This window comes from Podarcis cretensis, assembly GCF_951804945.1.
Source record: "Podarcis cretensis genome assembly, chromosome: 12".
Classification (NCBI taxonomy): Eukaryota; Metazoa; Chordata; class Lepidosauria; order Squamata; family Lacertidae; genus Podarcis; species Podarcis cretensis.
This window is the reverse complement of record NC_137181.1, coordinates 1,029,363-1,054,987: the sequence shown is the minus strand read 5'-3', so window position 1 is coordinate 1,054,987 and position 25,625 is coordinate 1,029,363. Positions and strand designations below refer to the sequence as shown.

The following is a 25,625-nucleotide window of genomic DNA, read 5'->3' as shown; positions in this document are numbered from 1 at the left end:
TTTCGGGGGAGGATTCCAAATAATGTTGAAGGGGTATAAATTTTGATAAAAGCGGCAAAATAAGTTGAACTCGTTCTTCACTATAGAATTCGCAAAATAGAAGGATGTGAGTGACAGATTCTACCTTATTAGACATACAGGGGCAGAGACGCGCATGCATTGGTACCCGCGTAAATTTGCCGTACAGCACTGCTGAGGGCATTGTCTCAAATCGGGCTCTGGAGAAAGCCCATCTATAAGCTTCGTTAGTGATGTTAGTTAAGTAAGGGGCAGCTGCACAATTAGACCAAGCTTTTAAACATCTATACGTCTCCGGGAGTAGGGCGTCTTCTTGTTGTAATTCGACATCGTAGAGTCTCTGAGTGATAATTACTTTTGCCTTGTTCTGAGTTCCATTAAAAAGATTTTCAGGGTTTAGGCCAATTTGTTTGATCTTGTTAGTTATTTGCATAAGCCAAGGAGGATAGGGAACTGCGGCCAGGAGGTAAGGTGACAGTCCCTTAGGATTGTAATGGATTTTCAGCCAGAGGAATATTGCTTGCTCCCAGACTTTTAGTTCCACTCTGGGCAGTCCTGCCTCTTGCCTTAAGACTGCATTAGGTGTACACTTTGGGGTAGCAAATAATGATCTTAAGAATTTTGATTGTACTGTTTCAAGGGTCTTAAGGTTGGTAGATTTTGCTGGAAGACCTTAAAGCATTCCCTGAGTATAAGTTTTGCCTGGATGCATTTGCGGTCAAACCATTTCTTGTTGGTAGGGAATTCATTGTGGCTAGATCTCCTGAGTCTTGACAATAACGGTCTGGCCAATAAAGCAAGATGAGTGCCGCAACCCCAGTATCGGCCACGACTGGACCTAATGGTCAGGGGTCCCTTTACCTTTACCTTTTTAATACAAAATGTTGTAGGCTAAAGATGTTTACATTAGTATTATGATAATAATATCGTATTTATGGGTTAGGATATACATATAATCCCCTCCCCCTTTTTAGAAAACAACAACATACAAGTTGTCTCAGGGGTGGCCTGGAATTACCATGGATGTGGCTCACTATTCGCTAACCTTAGGCTCCGCCCCTTGAATGCTCCACCTCAACACTTAAAACCTGTGCCTCCTCTAGGACAGTTGTCCCCAAAATGGGCGACACCCCCCTGAAGGGTTTTGTTCCTGGGGGGCACTAAGAGGCAAAGGGGTGGCAGTGTAAACACCCAGACTTTGCAAAGCTGATACCACTTGATCAGGTTCATTGGTTTTGTCATGAGTTAATTAAACTACGTATATTTAATTGGATTTTGGATAAATGCAACCGTTTTATTGATTTTATCTTTCTTCGTGGGTTGTGGAAATGGCTATTCTGAATAATGCTTTTATCTGGTAGGAGGCACTGGTGTGTTGGGGGGGCAGCGGCCCTAAAATGTTTGGGAACCGCTATCTAGGACCTGAGGGACATGGGTGGCACTGTGGGTTAAACCACTGAGCCTAGGACTTGCTGATCAGAAGATCAGTTGTTCGAATCCCCACAACGGGGTGAGCTCCCGTTGCTTGGTCCCTGCTCCTGCCAACCTAGCAGTTCGAAAGCACGTCAAAGTGCAAGTAGATAAATAGGTACCGCTCCGGCGGGAAGGTAAACGGCGTTTCCATGCACTGCTCTTGTTCGCCGGAAGCGGCTTAGTCATGCTGGCCACATGACTTGGAAGCTGGACGCCGGCCCCCTCGGCCAATAAAGCGAGATGAGCGCCACAACCCCGTAGTCGGCCACGACTGGACCTAACGGTCAGGGGTCTCTTTACCTTTACCTAGGATCTGGGACTTCAGACCCTGAGGAAATCTCCCCAGGGTCTCAACCCTCTGAGGCATCTGTAGACCAGTGGATTACAGTGGCAGAGGTGTCTTCCTGGGCGTCCAGGATCAGGCACCCAGAAGACTGGAAGGAAGGAAGGGGGTGGGACAGGGAAGCTGCCTTGAAGGGGTGGGACCCCCCCTACATCCACCCCCCTTCAACCCCCCCATCCTTCAACTTGCCAGGCCCGCAGCCTTACGGGGAAGGGCGATCCGTGAACGGGACTCAGCTGCATGTGGGATCTGGTTCGTTCTTGTCTGGTTCATAGCTTTTGTTACCGGAAAAATCCGAGGGCTCCCTTGGACAAAAAGTAAAGACACCAACCAGAGTAAAGGTAAAGGTAAAGGTACCCCTGCCCATACGGGCCAGTCTTGACAGACTCTGGGGTTGTGCGCCCATCTCACTTAAGAGGCCAGGGGCCAGCGCTGTCCGGAGACACTTCCGGGTCATGTGGCCAGCGTGACATCGCTGCTCTGGCGAGCCAGAGCCGCACACGGAAACGCCGTTTACCTTCCCGCTGGTAAGCGGTCCCTATTTATCTACTTGCACCCGGAGGTGCTTTCGAACTGCTAGGTTGGCAGGCGCTGGGACCGAGCAGCGGGAGCGCACCCCGCCGCGGGAATTCGAACCGCCGACCTTTCGATCGGCAAGTCCTAGGCGCTGAGGCTTTAACCCACAGCGCCACCTGCGTCCCAGTACCAACCAGAGTAAATTGGAGCAAATCAGCAGCCTGTAGGCTTGGCCTTTATTGGACTGTTGCAACAGGGTGCTCCCCTCAATTGCAGGTGAGAGAAAAGACACAGAAAAATGGTGTGCAAGACCTTATAAAAACTTTTGAAATTCCCCTCCTCTAGGTCAAGCCCACCCCCAGAAACATCATGCATACATTACAGAAAGGAGGGGTTGAGGGAGGAGTTGGTGGTAACCTGAGTGTCCTGTCACCTGGCTGGTTCCCTTCTCTCCCCCTCCCCATGAGTCACTTCCAGGAGACAAAGGGGAGTTGGCAGTTTCCTGCCCCCAGAGGGAAGATCTGATCAGTGTCCTTTGTTTCAGTCCATGCTGAATCCACTCCCATATGCAAGTTCTTTGTGATCTTGATTGTCTTCTGTCTGGGATCATCAGGGTTGGCATAGCCATAACTGGGCAGGGCTCCTGTAGATGTGCTGGGATGGTGAAGGGATTATGGCTGCCCTGTATCAAACCTTCCCCATTTTGTAGTCCTTCCTTCATGGAGTAAAATAAAAATGGAACAGTGCAAATCCGATGTATGGTTGATTTTCTTATGAATTTATAACAGAAGTGTGGTGTATGTAGTGTGTGAATGTGAGTGTGTGTGAAGTTTGTACAAACAGAATGATTGTTGATATTTGCAGTGTCCCGTGCACAGCGGAATGATGAGGAATACGTGCATATACTCTATATTGCTTTATTTACATTTCAAAGCTGGTAGATTACAGAAAAACATCTTGCCTCTGCCGGAGCAGAGAAAGCATCCTCTCTCCTCTATAGCACGGAGAGAAGCACTCTGTGTGAACAGAGAAAAACAGGAAACCAGTGTACGTCACATCCAGTCTCCTTTCCCGTGAGAAACTCCAACAGCACAGACTGTGGAATGTAAACACCTGTCTCGTGACAAGCACTTCGCTGCACAGTGAAGAGAGCAGAAACCAACAATGATTGGGGTGGGGGGGTTCCTGCTACACTGTCAAGTGTCCCTTATTTGAAGGCACAGTCCCTTATTCCAGCGCCATGTCCCGCTGCTGTCCCTTATTGATGGATGTCCCTTAAATGATGTCCCTTAAATTTCAAAGGAAGCAGCTCCTCTCCCTCCCTTCCTGCTGGCCAGGGAGGAGGGAGGCTCCAACTGTGTTGCCCACCCAATAAGAAGTCTAGGAATGACTGTGGGGTGGAGCTTGCATGCCTTGTGTGTGGCTAGTTAATGCAAGCTGAGGGGGGTTTTGAATGCTGGGCGCCATTTTCTTGCACGTGCTGCTGCAAACTTTGCAGTGCAAAGCCAGGCCGGGGAGCCATCTGAAGTTGAGGCTGCATAGGCCTTGTGGTGCCTGTGATTCAGATTCTATTCAGTTGAACCTCTGGTTGCAAAGTTGGTTGGACAGTGTTCTCGAAGCTACCCAGCATGAGTTTGACCAGACTGCAGGAGGACAGGAAGACTGGAGTGCCTGGAACAGGTGAGGCTGCAGGTCCCTTATTTTCAAGGCTGCTGGTCCCTTATTTTCAAATCTGTAAGTTGACAGCTATGGTCTAGTTTTGGCTACAGCCAAACAAAAGGCAAGGATGGGGATGAAAGGAGATGCAGCCCGGGGGGGCGGGGGGCACGCTTCCCCTGCAAGCTTTTTCTGGCCAAGGGAGAGAGCAGCTCAGGTCCCCCAAAACACAGCATCTGGGGGGGGGCAGCAATGCGCGGGGCTCCTCCTGCGCTCCGGCTGTGGAGGAAGAAAACGCAGAGAGAGGGGGGGGGATGAGCTTGGGGCGCTCGGCTTGCCAAGGGTTAAAGGGAACTGAGCCGAATTCCTAGAGGAGATGAAGAATGGGGGGGGGGAACAGGTCTTCCAGAGCCAAAGCCCCTCCCCCTCCCCAGTCACTTCCTGCAAGGGGGGGGGCGGGCGGTGGATGTTTTGCGTGTCTCCTTTGCCAGCTTTGCAGCCTGGGTGGCTCCTGCTGCAATCGGGTGAGTCTCCTCTCTCTCTCCTCCCTTTGGGGGTCCCAGGGCTGCAGGGGGGCCGTGTCCAGATCATGCGTGCCCCCCAGGGTCCTGCACCCCCTCCTTGCTCCCTGCAAAGCCGGGGGGGGCGGGTGGTTTGCAGGAGGGCTGCAATTACCTTCCTTTGTAACAATGGATGCTCTGCGCTTTGGGGAGAAAAGAATGGCAAGCAGAGAAACCGCATTTAGGTTTATGCAGCAGTCACTTTTGTTGATAGAGGTTGTGGCCGGACGGAAACATCCAGAAATAAGATATGGGCCAAAAATAAAAGACCTTTTTTCATTTTCCTGCGCAGGCGCTGCCTGGGCGGCCCCTTCTGAGATCTGGCGAGTCTCCCCTCTCTTCCCCGGAAAGGCCTTGGGGCTCTTTCATTGGTACATCACAAAAACAGCACAACAGGTTTGTGGAAATATCTACCACGTAATCTTCATTATTCGAGGCCAGACAGAGTCTGACTTCTTGCTTCGTGATTAGGTTTAAGCAAAAGCAGAAAAAGGGCAAACAGGACGGAGCAGAGTTAACAGACAACACTGAGCATCGCACCCCCAAACGCCTAGTCAGGACCCCTGGGGTTGTGCGTAGATGGTTGTGGTTGTTGTTGTTTAGTCGCGTCCGCCTCTTCGTGACCCCCTGGACCAGATGTTGAGTTTCAGACCATATTTTGCGCTCTCCTCTTTCACCCTCATTAAAAGGTTCTTTAATTCCTCCTCACTTTCTGCCATCAATGTTGTGTCATCTGCATATCTGAGGTTGTTGAAATTTCTTCCGGCAATCTTAATTCCGGGACTCTGCCTTGAATTGGTGGGACCCCCAGGTGGGATCCCCCCTACATCCACCCCCTTCAACCCCCCCTACATCCACCCCCTTCAACCCCCCCCCCTTCAACTCGCCAGGCCCGCAGCCTTGCGGGGAAGGGCGATCCGTGAACGGGACTCAGCTGCACGTGGGATCTGGTTCCTTCTTGTCTGGTTTGGGCTACAGCCAATTAGGAGGCGAGGATGGGGGTGAAAGGAGATGCAGCCGGGGGGGGGGGGACACGCTTCCCCTGCAAGCTTTTTCTGGCCAAGGGAGAGACCAGCTCAGATCCCCCAAAACACAGCACCTGGGGGGGGGCAGCAATGCGCGGGGCTCCTCCTGCGCTCCTGCTTTGGAGGAAGAAAACGCAGAGGGGGGGGGGGATGAGCTTGGGATGTTTGGCTCGCCAAGGGTTCAAAGGAACTGAGCCGAATTCCTAGAGAGGAGATGAAGAATGGGGGGGGGGGGGAACAGGTCTTCCAGAACCAAAGCCCCTCCCCCCTCCCCAGTCACTTCTTGCAAGGGGGGGGGGCGGGCGGTGGATGTTTTGCGTGTCTCCTTTGCCAGCTTTGCTGCCTGGGTGGCTCCTGCTGCAATCGGGTGAGTCTCCTCTCTCTCTCCTCCCTTTGGGGGTCCCAGGGCTGCAGGGGGGCCGTGTTCAGGTCATGCGTGCCCCCCAGGGTCCTGCACCCCCTCCTTGCTCCCTGCAAAGCCGGGGGGGGCGGGTGGTTTTGCAGGAGGGCTGCAACCCTGTTCTTCCTTCATAGCAAAGGCTTCTCATCGCTTTGGGGGGAAACAATGGCTTTCACCCACCCAGACTTGAGTCTGCTGCAATGGCAGAGGAGTCTCCTGGGGGGTCCAGAGCCCCGTCTAGTCCTGTTGAGTCTCAGTCAGTCAGGCTGGAGTCAGTCTTCGCCCCTCTTGGGGGAGGAGAAAGAGCAGGGAGGAGGGGCTGGCTGGGCCAGGGAGGGGTCAGGCCCTCCCTCCAGGAGTGGGGGGTCTCTTCCTGCTTGGGGGAGGCGGCGGGGTGAATCCAGAATGTGTCCTTTTATTGAAAATGCATCTCTGGTTATTTGTCAAAGATGACTGCCAGTGGTTCTGAGACCACATCTGCCAGTTCTTTTAATACTCTTGGATGCAGTTCATCTGGCCCTGGAGACTTGAATACATCTAAACTAGCCAAGTATTCTTGTACTATCTCCTTAGTTATTCTGGGCTGTGTTTCCTCTGCTGAATCATTTGCTCCAAATTCTTCAGGTCGGGCATTGTTTTCTCTTTCGGAGAAGACTGAGGCAAAGAAGGCATTGAGGAGTTCAGCCCTTTCTGTGTCCCCTGTTTGCATTTCACCATCTTCTCCTCTGAGTGACCCCACGGTTTCTTTGTTCTTCCTTTTGCTACGATCATACCCATAAAAGCCTTTTTTGTTGCTTTTAACCTCTCTAGCAAGCCTGAGTTCATTCTGTGCTTTAGCTTTTCTGACTTTGTGTCTACACGTGCTGGCTATTTGTTTGAATTCCTCTTTGGTGGTTTCCCCCTTTTCCATTTTTTGTACACATCCTTTTTTAATCTTAACTCAGTTAAAAGTTCTTTAGATAGCCATTGGTTAGGACCAGATCTAAAATGGCTGTTCCTCTTGTTGCTTCTCCCACTTTCTGGACAACAAAGTTGTCTGCAAGGCCAGTGAGGAATCTGTTTGACCTTATGCTCTTGGCTGAGTTTGACATCCAACAAATATCCGGGTAATTGAAGTCCCCCATTACTACTATCTCCCTTCCTTTTGCATGCTTGGCCATCTGTTCCAGGAAGGCCTCATCTATGTCCTCCGTTTGGCTTGGGGATCTATAGTAAACTCCCACAATGAGGTCACTGTTATTCTTCTCTCCCTTAATTTTGACCCAAATGCTCTCACTTTGGCTTTGAGGTTCTAAATCTTGGATCTCTTCACAGGTATACACATCCCTGACATATAACGCCACTCCTCCTCCTTTCTTGTCTGGTCTGTTTCTCTGAAATAGATGGTATCCCTCCATTATTACATTCCAATCGTGGGACTTGTCCCACCAGGTTTCAGTGATGCCTATTATGTCATATTTAGTTTGCTGTACCAAGAGCTCAAGCTCATCTTGTTTATTTCCCATGCTTTGCGCATTAGTGTACAGACATTGAAGTCCATGAATCATTCCCCCGTGTCTCTTATTTAAGGATTTTTTCCTCCCACCACTAGGTCTGCATGCTGTTTGCTCCATTTGGTCTATGACATTTGAATGATCATCTTCATCAATTGATAGACTCCTACCTTCAGGAGCACTGTCTTCCTCCCCCACGTTAGTCAGTTTAAAGCCCTCCTGATGAGGTTTCTGAGATCCTCTCAGGCCTTGTTATTCATTTGGGGGTCTCCTTTTCCTAGGAGATCTCTCCCCTCCTGACTGGAAGGAGACCCTGGTTTATCCATTTTCCCACAGCTCCTCCCTCTCCTGCCTCAGACTCAGCCCTCCAGATTACTGTATTTTTCGCTCTATAAGACACACCGGACCACAAGACACACCTAGTTTTCGGAGGAGGAAAACAAGAAAAAAATTATTCTGAATCTCTGAAGCCAGAACAGCAAAAGGGATCACTGCGCAGCAAAAGCAGCAATCCCTCTTGCTGTTCTGGCTTCTGGGATAGCTGCACATCCTGCATTCGCTCCATAAGAGGCACACACATTTCCCCTTACTTTTTAGGAGGGGAAAAGTGAGTCTTATAGAGCAAAAAATACGGTAGATTCTGCCTCCATACTCTCCCCCGACCCTCCACTGGGTCTTCTTCCTATCTAAGCTGTGAGACTCCTTCTTCTGGCTAGAGAGATTCTCCCCAGATCAGAGTCAGTTCTCCTTCAGAAAAGATCCTCTCCGAATAATAATAATTACTATTGTTATAAAAGAATAATAAAATCCGTACCTCCCCTCTCAGATCAGGCCCTGTCCAACTCTTTCCCTCCGAAAGGGCTCCTCGGATTTTCCCTCCAAAAGGGCTGGCAGCCAATCAGAGAGAGAGAGAGAAAGGCTCCCGCCCCCTGGTGGAACCTCGGAGGCACTGCACCCCCACACTCCACTCTGGCTCCACTTTCCATCACAGGCCATTTCCTAACATCACTACAGGGGGTCTTCTTTTCCTAGGAGATCTCTCCCCTCCTGACTGGAAGGAGACCACAGAGCCCAGATGGATGAGCCAGACTCCGCTGGCCCTGAAGCAGGAAGAGGCCATGCCACCCAAACTGGGAACAGCGGTGGAATCTGGGAAAGCTCCATGCAGAAGATCCAGGGTGAGGAGGACATTCTCTGCTCAGATGTGCAGAGCCAGCAGTTCAGGCACTTCTGCTACCAGGAGGGCAAAGGACCTCGAGAGGTTTGCAGGCGACTCCACCACCTTGACCGTCGGTGGCTGAAGCCAGAAAGGCACACAAAAGCTGAGATGCTGGACCTGGTGATCTTGGAGCAGTTCCTGGCTGTCCTTCCGCCAGAGATGGAGAGCTGGGTGAGGGAATGTGGAGCAGAGACCAGTTCCCAGGCGGTGGCCCTGGCCGAAGGCTTCCTCCTGAGTCAGGCAGAGGAGAGGAAGCAGGCAGAGCAGCAGGTGAGAGGGACTGTCCTCTGGATATTCCCAAGGGGCTCTGAACATGAGAGAGAGTATCCCAAAATTCTCTCTTAATCCCCCAATCTATTTTTGGAAAGCCTCCAAGGAATGAGATCGGATACCCCTAAAGCTTTTGCCTCTCCCAGTCCTTTTCTAATGTTTCTCTCCATTCTCTGCTTCCAATCCTTTTTGCCCATTCGGGGAAAGATTATCTTTGCAGAAACGGGCCTGGATTCCTATGAGGCAGAGAAGACTCCATTGGACACCAAAGAGAGACCACTGGGTAAGGAGGAAGGAGGGTTTTTTCCCATTTGGTCACACATTCTGTAGATTTTGCCACTAATCTGTGGGGAGGACACTAGGGGCCAAGAGCCCAAAGTGGGGACATGTATTTTTACCTAGCTAAGATACAAATGTCAAAATGCACTCAGTAGGTGAGACTTTTTTACAGGCCCCCCTGTAGTTAGAGATGCACTGCTTCACCTCTAAGAGAAGCATGTGAAAATGGCCTGGCACTTACCTTTGTCTCTTACAGGTGACAGAATGATGCTGGCAAGAGATGCTTATCCATCTTTGCATGAAGGCAGACATGCAGCAGCCATGGAACCAGATCAGGTAGGGAGAATGAAGGATTGTGGGGCAAAAAGTCCCTAATGAATCTCTCTCCTCCTTCTCTTGGCTGTAAAGGCCATTGCAGGAGCCTTATGTTCTGAGAATGGTGAACAATCACCTCACGTTGACTAGCCTCCTGAATGCTGCTAATACAGTGGTACCTCTGGTTACGTACTTAATTCGTTCTGGAGGTCCGTTCTTAACCTGAAACTGTTCTTAACCTGAAGCACCACTTTAGCTAAAGGGGCCTCCTGCTGCCGCTGCACCGCCGGAGCATGATTTCTGTTCTTATCCTGAAGCAAAATTCTTAACCTGAAGCGTATGTAATACGAGGTACCACTATTATTTATCAGTAGTTGCAGTTTTATTTACAGATTTAACATTTAATGCTTAAATAGGCTTCTAAATCGTTGAGAAATCATAAAAACAGTGGCCAGAATTCACCTTTCCCCTCATTTCACTCCCCGTGACCCGCAGTACCCCCTGAAGTTGACTTTAATGCATTTTGAAGGTTCCACCCACCTCCAGAACAGTAGATGGGGAGAGCAAAGAGAGGATCCTTCCATCTGGGAAAGTGGAATCGATGAGCAGAGAGAATTCCCGTATTTTTCGCTCTATAACACACATCTGACCATAACATGCACATAGTTTTTAGAGGAGGAAAACAAGAAAAAAAAATCTGAAAGAAATAGTGGATGTATCATTTTTGTACTTCATGCTGTGGCCACAGACATGTGATTTGACGGTGAGTTTGGGGTAGCCCAATGCAAAAATCCTGAGAATCCATGTGGATCTGCGCATTGTAACCAAGTTTTTGCACCATTGCAGCCCCAGGCAACAGTGGGTGCGTGACGTTTTTTGTCAGGGAACTGCCATCGGAGCGCAGGGTGGTGGAGAGGCTCTCGGACGCTGGGGAGGGAACCAGCAGGGAAAGAGGGAGATCTTCCGCTGAGGAAGAAGGGAAGGAGTCGGAGTCGGAGGGAAGGCGCAGGGACGCTTCCAGCGAGACCAGTGGAGAGAGCTCAGGACCTCCCCTGGGGACGCCCACTCTGCTCAGAAAGCTGTCGCGCAGGGAATCCAGGCAGAGACTTTCTGTCAAGGAGCTCTTATGTTGGAAGAAGTTCAGGAAACGCCCACTGACGGATTCTGCCAGTGATTAAGGCAGCCACGAAGTAAGGGCTGTCCGGTCAGGGAAAGTTTTAGCCAACTACTCAGCTTGGAGCGGTTTTGGCGCTTACGCACAAGCAACCCCTAATCCCTTTACAGCAATCCGTCAGTCACCGACGTTGTTTGTGCGGAGGAGGCATTATGAGCAACACAGAAGGAGCCGGAGGCGGAGCCGGAGGCGGAGCCGGAGGCGGAGGGGGAGCCAGGGGAGTACCAACTCTGGAGGAGAGAAACACAGATTTGGAGCACCAGCTGGCTCTCCTAGCGGCGCGGCTCGATGAGAGGCGGGCTCAGGATGCGCAGGGGAAACCCACCCCCATCTCAAGGAAGGTACCGGGCCTGGTGCATAAGTTTGGGGGCTATCCGAGGAACCACCAGGCTTTTAAGACAGAGGTGCAGTATGCACTGGATCTGCAATATGATGACTTTGTGGACGAGGGGGCGAGAGTTGCCTTTGTGGTCGGACACCTGGAGGCTGGAGCCAGAGAGCGGGTTAGACCACTGATGGCATCTGATAATGATGCCCTAAAAGACTTGAGGAAGTTATTTGCAGCCATGGATCTGATGTTTTCCAACCAGATTGAGCAGAGCGTTGTATGCAGGCTGTTGATGGCGTGCAAACAAGGGAACCAATCAGTCAGAGAGTACTGGTCGCGATTTGCCATGCTCATAGACCAACTTGGTTGGGATTTGACTGCGGAACCGATTCAGATGTTATTTGAGGAAGGCCTGGCCCCCGCAGTAAAAGATGAACTTTCCCGCCGCCCCGCCCGCAGTCGATGGATCAGCTGACCAAGGCTGCGCTTGCCATTGGAGCAAGGCAGGAAGCGCGGGCTCTGGAGAAGCGGGAAGGCAGAGGAGAGCGTTGGAATGACTTCCGCATTCCTGAAATACCAGAGCAACCTTTCCCGCCAGTGGAGCCAATGGAGATCGGAGGCGCGGGCGCAGGGTTTCAAACGCTGGAGAAGTTCGAAAGAAGGAGGGCAAAACGACCAAGAAGTGTTTCCTCTGCCAACAGCCAGGGCATTTTGCCAGGGTCCGCCCTCAAAGGAAAGCATGGCAAGGAATGGTGGGGGCGGCCGGGAGTGAGGAGGAGGGGCTTAAGGAGCAGGGAAAAGCCAACGCTTGGCTGCCGATAGGGCCCAGCAGCCAGGCGAACAACCAGTAAATGTGCCCAAGCCAGAGCCCCCCCGAGCAGCCATTGCCATAGAAGTGGTGCTAGAGCTCCCTAACGGCCACCCACTCAAGATAAAGGCGCTGTTGGACTCAGGCAGTTCTTGCAATTTTCTTAGCAAGGAATTTGCGTTAGAGCACCAGCTGCAGACTCTGCCACTAGGGAGTCCCTTACACGTCACGACGATCGATGGGAGGGAACTCCTGGGGGGGGAGGTAACACACCAGACGCCCCCCATGAGAATGAGGATTGCCAGGCACACTGAAATTATTGCCTTTCATGTAGCCACTGTGGCAGGACCGCCAATTATACTGGGAATGAGCTGGCTGGCGCTACATGATCCGTTAGTGGGATGGCACCAGCGGACGGTCTCATTCGGGTCAGCTCACTGCTTGGAACACTGCCATGGGGGGGAAACCCCGAGGATGGCAATAGCCAGAGTGGCAGGGATGGCGGTGGGAGAGAAGGGGCAGGTACCACCGCAGTACGCTGATTTGCAAGATGTCTTCAGTGAGAAAGAAGCAGATAGACTGCCCCCTCATAGACCCTTTGACTGCCAAATCAACCTACTCCCAGGAGCCCAGCTGCTAGTGAGCAAACTGTACGCCATGTCGGACAGGGAGATGCAGGAGTTGAGGGAATTTATAGACAAGAACCTGAAAAGAGGGTTCATAAGGGAATCAAGGGCGGTGGGGGGCAGTCCAGTGTTCTTTGTGGACAAGAAGGACACTAATAAACCCAGGCTGGTAGTGGACTTCCGGGCCGTTAATTCGGTGTCGGAACCAGTGACCTTCCCCATGCCCAGGATTGACGACATTTTGAGCAGGGTGAGGAAGGGAAAGATTTTCACCAAGCTGGGCCTAAGAGGGGCGTACAATCTGATCAGGATGAGGGAGGGAGATGAATGGAAAACCACCATGTTCACCCCTCTGGGGGCCTTCGAGTATCTCGTTTGCCCTTTGGACTCCAAGCGGGTTCAGCGTGTTTCCAATCTTTCATGCATCACGTTCTGGGGCCCTTGCTGTACAAGAACTGCGTGGCCTTTTTAGATGATGTGTTGATCTATTCGGAGGACGAGGAGCAACATGTCAGAGATGTCCGGGAAGTGCTCAAGAGGCTACAGGAGCACCAGCTGTGGGTCAAACTGGAGAAGTGCCAGTTCCACACCCGAGAGGTCGAGTTCCTGGGGTACCGATTGTCAGACAAGGGCCTAGCTATGGATCCAGGCAAGGTACAAGCGGTACTGGAATGGAAGACACCCAAGACCAGGAAGGACGTGCAGAGGTTCCTGGGGTTTGGGAACTTCTATCGGAAGTTCATCAAGAACTTTGCCCACTTAACGGCACCCATCACAGATTGCCTCAGTAGCAAGAAGAAGTTCGTCTGGATGGAGGAAGCGCAGCAATCTTTTGAAAGGCTAAAGAAGGCGTTCGCTTCAGAAGAGCAGCTCTTGCACGTGGATCTGCAGAAGCCAATGAGGCTGGAGACCGACGCATCGGACAGAGCGGTGGGGGCTGTACTGCTCCAGCCGGGGGGAGGAAACCAGTCCGGTTGGAGACCGTGTGCCTTTTTCTCCCGGAAGTTGTACAAGTCGGAGCAGAACTACACGGTGTATGACCGGGAGCTGCTGGCTATCTACGAAGCGTTTCGACGCTGGAGACATTTGCTGATAGGGGCGCAGCACAAGATCCAGGTGTGCACGGACCATAAGAACCTGGAATACTGGAGAACGGCGAGGGTACTCAATCAGAGACAGGTGCGGTGGGCTCAGGAGTTTTCCAAGTTCCATTTTGAGATTCGTTACGTACCGGGGGAGGAAAACGTCAGAGCAGACGCCCTCTCCCGGAAGCCAGAGTACCTGGAAGGAGAGGGAGCGCTGGAAGAACGAGATGTGATACCCGAGGACCGATGGGTGTGTGGGGGAGTGTTGGTAGGGCAACGGGAGCTTGCAGAGGGGACGGCAGATGACAAGTACGCCCAAAGCAAGATCAGGGAACTCAGGAGGGCAGGAGGAAACCTGGGGGGTTTTGAGGAAAAGGATGGGGCACTGTATTACAGCGGGGCATTGTATATTCCAGAGGGGGACTTGAGGAGTAGAGTACTCAAACAACTGCACGACAGCCCCACGACGGGACATTTTGGGCAACACAAAACCATGTTGTTAGTCACCAGGCAGTTCTGGTGGCCAAAGGTGAGGGAAGATGTATGAGAATATATAAGGGGGTGCGACCGCTGCCAGAGAGCCAAAGGGGAGAAGGCGGCACCCGCGGGGTTACTGGAACCATTACCCACACCAGAAAGACCATGGGAGGCAGTGTCCATAGATTTTATGACCGATTTGCCCAAGTCAAGGGGCAAGACGGCCGTCATGGTAGTAGTCGACTTGTTAACTAAGATGTGCCATTTCATCGCTTGCTCACATGCGGTGACGGCGGAGGAAACCGCCAAGCTGTTTGTGGAACACGTTTTCAGGCTGCATGGCGCCCCCTTGAGGGTTTTATCAGACCGAGGGAAACAATTCACTTCCAGGTTCTGGAGGAAGCTCATGAGCCTACTTCACGTAGAGGTCAATTTCTCGACGGCCAGGCACCCGGAGACCAACGGGCAGGCAGAAAGAGCGAACAGTATACTCCAACCATACTTACGGTGCTACGTCAGCGAGAGGGAGAATGACTGGGTAGAGAAATTGGCTTTGGCAGAATTTGCCTACAATAACGCAGAGCATGTGTCCACAGGGATGAGCCCGTTCATGGCCAATTATGGCTGTCACCCCAGAGCATTTCCAGGGGAAGAGGAGGAGAGATGGAGTGTGCCCGCAGCTGAACAGTTTGTGGAAGAGATGGAAGCCCTGCACCAACAGCTTAAGATGAACTTGGAGAGGGCTAAGGAAGTGTACAAGAGGCAGGCAGATAGGAGCAGGAGGGAAAGAGAGACCATAAGGGTGGGGGACCGGGTGTGGTTGTTAACCCAAGAGTTACCGTTCAAGGGAGGTTGCAAGAAATTAAGGCCTACGCGACTGGGACCCTTCAAGGTAACACAGCAGGTGAACCCAGTGGCCTTTAGGCTCAAACTGCCTGACAACATGAAACTACACCCGGTATTCCATAGGTCATTACTCTCACCATACCGGGCAGGGAGGGAATTTCAGGGACGAGAAGGAGAGGTTCCCGTACACCCACAGGTAGAGGAGAGGGAGCGCAGCAGTCATGTAGTGGAGATTCTAGATTCAAGGCGGAAGGGAAGACAGGTGGAGTATCTAGTGGCTTGGGAGGGGGAGCCTGAGTCGGAAAATGCATGGGTGCCAGCGGAAACCATCGAGGATGAGTTTCTCCTGGAAGAGTTTCACCGCAGGTTCCCAAGGAGGCCCAGACCCTTAGCGAGATTCTGGGAGGAGCAATTTGGCACCACAGACGATGAAGAGGAGTTTGTGCGCTTTCCAGCGTCTGGGCAGGAGGGAGGAGAAGTGTCTGAAGGGGTGGAATCGGATTGGGAAGATTCTCCAGTGGGAAGAGGTAGTAGCAGGTGGAGAGCAGTGTTCGAGTCATCAGAAGATGGGGAAGGTTCCTTCAGGGGGTTCCCAGCATCACCGGCCGAAGAAAGGGGACGGACCGGGGATGAGGGGGGTCCTGGAGGGGAGGTGGATGTCAGGGAACTGCCATCGGAGCGCAGGGTGGTGGAGAGGCTCTCGGACGCTGGGGAGGGAACCAGCAGGGAAAGAGGGAGATCTTCCGCTGAGGAAGAAGGGAAGGAGTCGGAGTCGGAGGGAAGGCGCAGGGACGCTTCTAGCGAGACCAGTGGAGAGAGCTCAGGACCTCCCCTGGGGACGCCCACTCTGCTCAGAAAGCTGTCGCGCAGGGAATCCAGGCGGAGGCTTTCTGTCAAGGAGCTCTTATGTTGGAAGAAGTTCAGGAAACGCCCACTGACGGATTCTGCCAGTGATTAAGGCAGCCACAAAGTAAGGGCTGTCCGGACGGGGAAAGTTTTAGCCAACTACTCAGCTTGGAGCGGTTTTGGCGCTTACGCACAAGCAACTCCTAATCCCTTTACATTTTTGGTGCAGGCTGTAGCCATGGACATGCTATGTGATCTGATGGTGAATTTGGGGTGACCCAATGCAAAGATCCTGAGGATCAATGTGGATCTGTGCTTTATTAGCACGTTTTAAGTGGGGAGGGAATGAAAAACTCAAGGGACAAGGAGCACGAGAGGGGTGTGCGGAGAAGCAGCTGGCTAACAATGCAGGAGAGGGGTTTAACGGGAGGGAGGAAAGGAAGGCAAAAGTTCCCCCCCCCCAAGCAAGGCTCCCCCCCTCCAATCTGCATGTTTTCCGGCTGCCTGCGAGTCCCTAGAATGCTGGACGCAGCAGCACCGGAGCACAGAGAGGAGGAGGTGGTGGCTGTCGGCTGCGCTCCTAGCCGACGGAACCTGAGCCAGGTGGGCTGGAGCCTGCGCGCAGTGTGACTAGGAAGGAATTAGAAGGAAGGACGCGATCCTATCCTTTCCCCTCTGCTTGCCAGGAGGGCAGGGGATTTCCCTGCTCTTTGTTGCGTTTGAGCAAACACAGCAACCGAAAACAGAAGCGGGTGGGCAGTAAGACCCTGAGGCAGAATGCAGGAAAGCAGCAGCCTTGCTTCTGCAGCCTTCCCTCCTCCGCGCGATCTGATTTTTGCCCCTGCACTCGGGCCAGTCAGCTCCAGGGACCACACATTCGCTCAATAACACGCACAGACATTTCCCCTTACTTTGTAGGAGAAAAAATGTGCGCGTTATAGAGAGAAAAATACAGTATTTGAAGATCACTATGTGGCATTCCATCCATTCCCCCAAAAGCTTAATACCAGTCATTAAAATACACACAAAAATATAGTTTTGTTAAAACATTAAAATATGCATCCATAATAAAAATGTGCAGCAAAACAATTACATTAAAACAAAACAGCAATGAACAGGCAGAAAACAACAGAGCAATGTGTAGTAGATAATCTGTATGTTGTCTAAGAAGGGGACCTTTCCCTTTTTATTTTAGGGTCTAGTGTGCTTTGAAGATGTAGCTGTTCATTTCACAGATGAGGAATGGGAGTTGCTGGATCCTGACCAAAGAGCTCTGTATAAGGAAGTAATGGAGGAGAATCGTGGGATCATGGAGTCTCTTGGTAAGGCTGCCTTTTGGATTACAATATCACTTTTGAAATTCTTTTTGAAATTCAGTCCCTGAGGCTGTGATCCGTTTCTTTTTTGTTGCAGATGGTGATGAATCAGAAAGGAAGAATGAGGGAGACCAACTTTACACAATGGAGAAGCGGTATCAATATTTGGAGCGTATAGAAGGCTTCAGAAGAATTCATACAGGGGAGAAACCATATCAGTGCTTGGAATGTGGAAAGAGCTTCATTCAGAAATCCTATCTCTGTTCCCATCAAAGAATTCACAGCGTGGAGAAACCCTATAAGTGCTTGGAATGTGGAAAGAGCTTTGCTTGGAAGGTCAATCTAACAACCCATGAAAGAATTCATACAGGGGAGAAACCCTATCAGTGCTTGGAATGTGGAAAGAGCTTCATCCAGAAGAAAAGTCTCACAGGCCATCAAAGAACTCACAGCAAGGAGAAACCCTATAAGTGCATGAAATGTGGAAAGAGCTTCAGTTGGAATGAGAATTTCACTCTTCATCAAAGAATTCATACAGGGGAGAAACCATATCAGTGCTTGGAATGTGGAAAGAGGTTCCGTCAGAGTGCCCATCTCACAACCCATCAAATAATTCATACAGGGGAGAAACCATATCAGTGTTTGGAATGTGGAAAGAGATTCAGTCATAGGTTCCATCTCACATCCCATCAAGCAACTCATACAGCGGAAAAGGCATTTCAGTGTTTTGAATGTGGAAGGAGCTTCACCCGGAAAGAAAGTCTGACTTCCCATCAAAGAATTCATACAGGGGAAAAACCGTATAAGTGCTTGGAATGTGGAAGAAGCTTCAATAGGAAGAATATTCTGGCTTTACATCAAAGAACTCATACAGGGGAGAAACCATATCAGTGTTTGGAATGTGGAAAGAGCTTCATCCAGAAAATAAGTCTCACATCCCATCAAACAACTCATACAGCGGAAAAGGCATTTCAGTGCTTGGAATGTGGAAAGAGCTTCACCCGGAAGGAAAGTCTGACTTCACATCAAAGAATTCATACAGGGGAAAAACCGTATAAGTGCTTGCAATGTGGAAGAAGCTTCAGTTGGAAGATGAGTCTGGCTTTACATCAAAGAACTCATACAGGGGAGAAACCATATCAGTGCTTCGAATGTGGAAAAAGCTTCAGTCACAAGGGAAGTCTCACTTCCCATGAAATAAGTCACAGCGAGAAGAAAGCATATCAGTGCATGGAATGTGGGAAGAGCTTTAGCTGGAAGGATTGTCTGACTTCACATCAAAGAATCCATACAGGGGAGAAGCCCTTTGAGTGCTTGGAATGTGGGAAGAGCTTCACTGATAGAGCAGGTCTCATGCGGCATCAAAGAATCCATACAGGGGAGAAGCCCTTTGAGTGCTTGGAATGTGGGAAGAGATTCAGTCAGAGAATTGGTCTCATGCGGCATCAAAGAATCCATACAGGGGAGAAGCCTTTTGAGTGCTTGGAATGTGGGAAGAGATTCAGTCAGAGAACTGGTCTCATGTCCCATCAAAGAATTCATACAGGGGAGAAACCATATCAGTGCTTGGAATGTGGAAAGAGCTTCAGTCGGAAGGATCATTTCACTCTTCATCAAAGAATTCATACTGGAGAGAAACCATATCAGTGTTTGGAATGTGGAAGGAGCTTCACCCGGGAGCACAGTCTGACTTCCCATCAAAGAATTCATACAGGGGAGAAACCGTATGAGTGCTTTGAATGTAAAAAAAGGTTCAGTCAGAGTGCCCAGCTCTCCGTCCATCAAAGAATGCACACAGGGGACAAATGATACCAGTGCTCAGAATGTGGAAAGAGCTTCATTCGAAGCGCCTATCTCACTTCCCAGCAAAGAATTCATACAGCGTACCAGTCTTCCAGAATTGGAAGACTGGGGAAATATCATCAAAGGAACTGAAGGAGGTGAGGACAGCTGACCCCACCTAGGCCCGAAGTCACCCCCCCCCCAATAATCACCCCAGGCCTCAAAACTGTCCAAAATTCCTTTTGTCTTCTAAAAAAAAATCCAAAACAGCTTTTCTCTGCTCTTCTCTGCTTTTCTCACAAGATGCATAGGAAAAATGTTATTCTTTTATCGGTACGAGAAGGCTTCAAAAAGCTAATGAATAGGCTCTGTCATTGCCAAGAATACTCAAGCCTGAGAACTGACCTTTATCTCATTCAGTTGCAACATCTTTGAACATGCTGAACCGCTCTCATTGCCCTTTCCTGGGAAGGGTGCCAAGAGTCCAAAATAGTCCCGAGACAGGAACTTTCTGTTCATGCTAAGGAGACACATGGGGCAGAAACTTTTCAGAAGGAGGAGAAAGGGGAGGGAAGTGGAAGGGAAATATATACTCTGTGCAAATGGCTGTGAACTCGTGCTTGTTTGTGAACTATCACACTTGCTCCTTCTACCAGTTCGTGGATGGTTGAAATAAAGCTTTTTATTCAAAACTATTCCTTGAGTGTCTGTTGACTCCCATTTTCCCTTTCCCGGGCGCAATATTTTTCTCCACCCGAGGGCAGAGCCTCGTAAGGCTACAGAACAATGGCAAGAGAAGCTGATGAACTATGCAGAGTTGGCTAACAGATAAACTGTCGGGGAAAAGACAATAGTGACTTTGAAAAAGAATGGGAACCTTTTTCATCATATCTGCAGAAACAACAACAAAAAGAGTCATTGGCAGGATTTAAATAAACATTTGCAATTTTCTTTACAAAAATTAGGAAACTTAATATGACAATATAGAAGTAAATATAAACAGCAGAATGTAATATAAGATGTAATAAACTAGTGATGGAAGTTGGGGGAAGTCCGCAGGGAAGGGGAAAATTGAAATCTGAATGTAATGTAATGATTATAGACATTGTTAAAAAATAAAAATCTAAAATAAATGATTAAAAAAAAAAATTCATACAGCTGAGAAGCCATGTAAGAGCTTCAGTTGGAAGAGAAGTCTCACTTCACATGAAAGAACTCACAGGGAGGAGACACCATATAAGGGTCAAAGGATGCCTATCAGGAGAGGCATAGAAACAGAGAAGTGTAGAGTTGGAAGGGACTACCAGGGCCGTGGCAGTGCTGGAATGTCTGCTGAAGCATGCCTGACAGAGAGTCGTTCAACCTCTGGTGATGAACCTGCAAGGAAGGAGAGGTCACCATCAGAATTTTCTTCCTGATGTGTAGCCATTTGGATCCTACCCTCTGGAGCAGCAGAAAACAAGCTTGCTCCATCTTCCATGTGACCCTTGATCATCTTGGTCACCCTCCTCTGCGCATGTTCTAGCTTGTCAATATCCTTCTTAAATTGTGGTGCCCAAAACTGGACACAGAACTCTGATAGAGTCTAACCAACTTGGGATACAGCATGACTATTTCTTCCCTCAATCCAGACACTACACTTTGGTTGTTGCAGCCTAGAATAGGATCAGCTTTGTCTGCTGCTGCACTGCACTGCTGAAGAGGAGAAGGGAGAGTGGAAGAATGAACAGCCTTTGAGTGGTAGATGGGTGTTCTATCCAAGGGAAACTGACCACCGCACCAGCCGGAGAACTTCCTTAGTGCTCAGGTCCCCAGGTGTCAGGAAGGGAAGGCAGGATCAGCACCAGGGAGAGGATCGGAGGAGTGTGCTTCAAGGCCACAGCTAGAAAGCCAGCAGCAGAGGGAGAACATACATGTTGTCTTTTGTGAAAACAACTCAAGTAAGAGCCTCACTATTTTGGAATCTCAACTCTCATGGATAGTAATGGGGTTACCAATTCTCCTACTCGGGCTCAAGCAACTAAGTTTATGGAGGATTTTTTCCAAGAGCTTTGGACACTTTGGGAAGGACTCTAGCAAATTCATCAGGTAATAGCCAGACAAGGGTGACCAGACCGGCTTTATAAAAGCGAGACAAACTGCAGATAATATTAGATTAGTGGTGGATTTGGTAGATCAAAATAAAGATAAAGACCAGTTTGTAATTATATCACTAGATGCTGAAAAGGCTTTTGACAAAATCTGTAAACAGTACATGGAAGTAGCTTTACTTAAATTTGAATTTCCTTTGGTTATCTTAAAAGGGATTAAAGTAATCTATGAAGCACCTACTTCAAGAGTCAAAGAGAATGGTAATCTCTCTGCCACCTTTCTTCAGGCCTGAGGAACCAAACAAGGATGTCCTATCTCGCCATCGCTTTTCAGTATCTGCTTAGAACGCTTGGCTTTCACCATGAGACAACACTGAGGTTCACAGAGTAGTTCACAATACATTTGAATATAAACTAGTTTTATTGTTTATTTCAAATGATAGATGCTTTTGGTAAAACATCAGGTTATTCTATTCTATTATTCTGTTAATTGGTCCAATCAGAATTGATGCCAGTAGGCCAAAATCTGATTGCACATTCCTTCAAGGAATATCAATTCCAGATTTGTTCCAAATCTCTACAATATCTAGGCAGCTTAATACCAAGCAGCCTAATACCAAGAGATAAAAAAAATAAGTCACACTTAATATAAATAAAATAATAAAAGGGATTTCTTCATATATTGGTATACAGAAGTCATTGAACCTTACACTTTGGAGAAGGTGGAATGCTCTCAAAATGAATATAATTCCCAGATTAATTTATATTTTGAGAGGACTTGCAGTTTCTATATCTCATGTTTTCAAATGATAAACTCCCTGTTTGGGAAATGCCTTTATATTTATCTACTTTATACTTATCTACTTTATACATATCTACAGCCATGTATTAAATACTGGAAACTCATTGTTGGTCTTAATTTTCCGACGTGGGTGACCTTAGAATATGCACATACAGCCCCTTGGGTGGGCTGGAGAATACAGTCATACCTCGGGTTAAATGGGCTTCAGGTTGATCGCTTTTGGGTTTCGCCATTCGCGCATGTGCAGACGGTCAAAATGACGTCACGTGCATGCGCAGAAGTGGCGAATCGAGACCTGCACATGCGCAGACGCAGGTTGCGTTCGCTTCTGGATGCGAATGGGGCTCCGGAACGGATCCTGTTCGTATCCAGAGGTACCACTGTACTAGGATCAAAACTAGGAGTCTCTGAGTGATAATTACTTTTGCCTTGTTCTGAGTTCCATTAAAAAGATTTTCAGGGTTTAGGCCAATTTGTTTGATCTTGTTAGTTATTTGCATACGCCAAGGAGGATAGGGAACTGCAGCCAGGAGGTAAGGTGACAGTCCCTTAGGATTGTAATGGATTTTCAGCCAGAGGAATATTGCTTGCTCCCAGACTTTTAGTTCCACTCTGGGCAGTCCTGCCTCTTGCCTTAAGACTGCATTAAGTGTACACTTTGGGGTAGCAAATAATGATCTTAAGAATTTTGATTGTACTGTTTCAAGGGTCTTAAGGTTGGTAGATTTTGCTGGAAGACCTTAAAGCATTCCCTGAGTATACGTTTTGCCTGGATGCATTTGCGGTCAAACCATTTCTTGTTGGTAGGGAATTCATTGTGGCTAGATCTCCTGAGTCTTGACAATAACGGTCTGGCCAATAAAGCAAGATGAGTGCCGCAACCCCAGTATCGGCCACGACTGGACCTAATGGTCAGGGGTCCCTTTACCTTTACCTTTTTAATACAAAATGTTGTAGGCTAAAGATGTTTACATTAGTATTATGATAATAATATCGTATTTATGGGTTAGGATATACATATAATCCCCTCCCCCTTTTTAGAAAACAACAACATACAAGTTGTCTCAGGGGTGGCCTGGAATTACCATGGATGTGGCTCACTATTCGCTAACCTTAGGCTCCGCCCCTTGAATGCTCCACCTCAACACTTAAAACCTGTGCCTCCTCTAGGACAGTTGTCCCCAAAATGGGCGACACCCCCCTGAAGGGTTTTGTTCCTGGGGGGCACTAAGAGGCAAAGGGGTGGCAGTGTACACAACTCCCAGACTTTGAAAAGCTGATACCACTTGATCAGGTTCATTGGTTTTGTCATGAGTTAATTAAACTACGTATATTTTATTGTTTTTATCTTTCTTCGTGTGTTGTGCAAACGGCTATTCTGAATAATGCCTTTATCTGGTAGGAGGCACTGGGGTGTTGGGGGGGGGCAGCGGCCCTAAAATGTTTGGGAACCGCTATCTAGGACCTGAGGGACATGGGTGGCACTGTGGGTTAAACCACAGAGCCTAGGACTTGCTGATCAGAAGATCAGTTGTTCGAATCCCCACAACGGGGTGAGCTCCTGTTGTTCAGTCCCAGCTCCTGCCAACCTAGCAGTTTGAAAGCACGTCAAAGTGCAAGTAGATAAATAGGTACCGCTCCGGCGGGAAGGTAAACAGCGTTTCCGTGCACTGCTCTGGTTCGCCGGAAGCGGCTTAGTCATGCTGGCAACATGACCGGAAGCTGTACATTGGCTCCCTCGGCCAGTAAAGCGAGATGAGCGCCACAACCTCGTAGTCGGCCACGACTGGACCTGACGGTCAGGGGTCTCTTTACCTTTACCTAGGACCTCGGACTTCAGACCCTGAGGACATCTCCCCAGGGTCTCAACCCTCTGAGGCATCTGTAGACCAGTGGATTACAGTGGCAGAGGTGTCTTCCTGGACGTCCAGGATCAGGCCCCCAGAAGACTGGAAGGAAGGAAGGAAGGACGCTGCCTTGAAGGGGTGGGACCCCCCCTACATCCACCCCCTTCAACCCCCCCTACATCCACCCCCTTCAACCCCCCCATCCTTCAACTCGCCACGCCCGCAGCCTTGCGGGGAAGGGCGATCCGTGAACGGGACTCAGCTGCACGTGGGATCTGGTTCCTTCTTGTCTGGTTTTGGCTACAGCCAAGCAGGAGGCAAGGATGGGGGTGAAAGGAGATGCAGCCCGGGGGGGCGGGGGACACGCTTCCCCTGCAAGCTTTTTCTGGCCAAGGGAGAGACCAGCTCAGATCCCCCAAAATACAGCATCTGGGGGGGGCAGCAATGCGCGGGGCTCCTCCTGCGCTCCGGCTCTGGAGGAAGAAAACGCAGAGAGAGGGGGGGGGGATGAGCTTGGGATGTTTGGCTCGCCAAGGGTTCAAAGGAACTGAGCCGCATTCCTAGAGAGGAGATGAAGAATGGGGGGGGGGACAGGTCTTCCAGAGCCAAAGCCCCTCCCCCTCCCCAGTCACTTCCTGCAAGGGGGGGGGGCGGGCGGTGGATGTTTTGCGTGTCTCCTTTGCCAGCTTTGCTGCCTGGGTGGCTCCTGCTGCAATCGGGTGAGTCTCCTCTCTCTCTCCTCCCTTTGGGGGTCCCAGGGCTGCAGGGGGGCCGTGTCCAGATCATGCGTGCCCCCCAGGGTCCTGCACCCCCTCCTTGCTCCCTGCAAAGCCGGGGGGGCGGGTGGTTTGCAGGAGGGCTGCAATTACCTTCCTTTGTAACAATGGATGCTCTGCGCTTTGGGGAGAAAAGAATGGCAAGCAGAGAAACCGCATTTAGGTTTAGGCAGCAGTCACTTTTGTTGATAGAGGTTGTGGCCGGACGGAAACATTCAGAAATAAGATATGGGCCAAAAATAAAAGACCTTTTTTCATTTTCCTGCGCAGGCGCTGCCTGGGCGGCCCCTTCTGAGATCTGGCGAGTCTCCCCTCTCTTCCCCGGAAAGGCCTTGGGGCTCTTTCATTGGTACATCACAAAAACAGCACAACAGGTTTGTGGAAATATCTACCACGTAATCTTCATTATTCGAGGCCAGACAGAGTCTGACTTCTTGCTTCGTGATTAGGTTTAAGCAAAAGCAGAAAAAGGGCAAACAGGACGGAGCAGAGTTAACAGACAACACTGAGCATCACATAACCAAACGCCTAGTCAGGACCCCTGGGGTTGTGCGTAGATGGTTGTGCTTGTTGTTGTTTAGTCGTGTCCGCCTCTTCGTGACCCCCTGGACCAGAGCACGCCAGGCCCTCCTGTTTTCCACTGCCTCCCGCAGTTTGGTAAAACTCATGCTGGTAGCTTCGAGAACACTGTCCCACCATCTCGTCCTCTGTCGCCCCCTTCTCCTTGTGCCCCCCATCTCCCCCAACATCAGGGTCTTTTCCAGGGAGTCTTCTCTTCTCCTGAGGTGGCCAAAGTCTTGGAGCCTCAGCTTCAGGATCTGGCCTTCCAGTGAGCACTCAGGGCTGATTTCCTTCAGAATGGAGAGGTTTGGGTTTGTCATTGCTTTTCTAGGTTTGTCATTGCTTGTCTAGGTTTGTCATTGCTTTTCTCCCAAGGAGCAGGCGTCTTTTAATTTCGTGACTGCTGTCACCATCTACAGTGATCATGGAGCCCAAGAAAGTAAAATCTCTCACTGCCTCCATTTCTTCCCCTTCTATTTGCCAGGAGGTGATGGGACCAGTGGCCATGATCTTCATTTTTTTGATGTTGAGTTTCAGACCATATTTTGCGCTCTCCTCTTTCACCCTCATTAAAAGGTTCTTTAATTCCTCCTCACTTTCTGCCATCAATGTTGTGTCATCTGCATATCTGAGGTTGTTGATATTTTTTCCGGCAATCTTAATTCTGGTTTGGGATTCATCCAGCCCAGCCTTT

At 49.8% G+C, this 25,625-nt stretch overlaps 2 protein-coding genes across 7 annotated transcripts in view; one reads left to right on the top strand and one right to left on the bottom strand.

The window, feature by feature from the left end:
- The window catches only part of LOC307199270 (uncharacterized protein), a 178,964-nt gene that overhangs the window by 89,914 nt on the left and 63,425 nt on the right, over positions 1–25,625 (bottom strand). Inside the window, exon 2 of one of the 3 annotated variants that reach the window (XR_013831832.1) lies at positions 23,783–24,067. The exons of the other annotated variants lie outside the window; for them this stretch is intronic. The gene's annotated coding sequence lies outside the window, so the exon portion shown is untranslated. Of the gene's footprint in view, positions 1–23,782; positions 24,068–25,625 lie in introns of those variants that run through there. 3 annotated transcript variants of the gene reach the window in all.
- The window catches only part of LOC307227193 (uncharacterized protein), a 112,764-nt gene that overhangs the window by 50,757 nt on the left and 36,382 nt on the right, over positions 1–25,625 (top strand). The window contains exons 2-6 of one of the 4 annotated variants that reach the window (XM_079996435.1): positions 8,499–8,973; positions 9,181–9,256; positions 9,509–9,588; positions 16,953–17,079; positions 17,171–18,421. The exons of the other annotated variants lie outside the window; for them this stretch is intronic. Of the exons in view, the coding sequence (XP_079852561.1) occupies positions 8,560–8,973; positions 9,181–9,256; positions 9,509–9,588; positions 16,953–17,079; positions 17,171–18,421 (1,948 nt within the window). The 5' untranslated portion in view covers positions 8,499–8,559. The remainder of the gene's footprint in view (positions 1–8,498; positions 8,974–9,180; positions 9,257–9,508; positions 9,589–16,952; positions 17,080–17,170; positions 18,422–25,625) is intronic. 4 annotated transcript variants of the gene reach the window in all.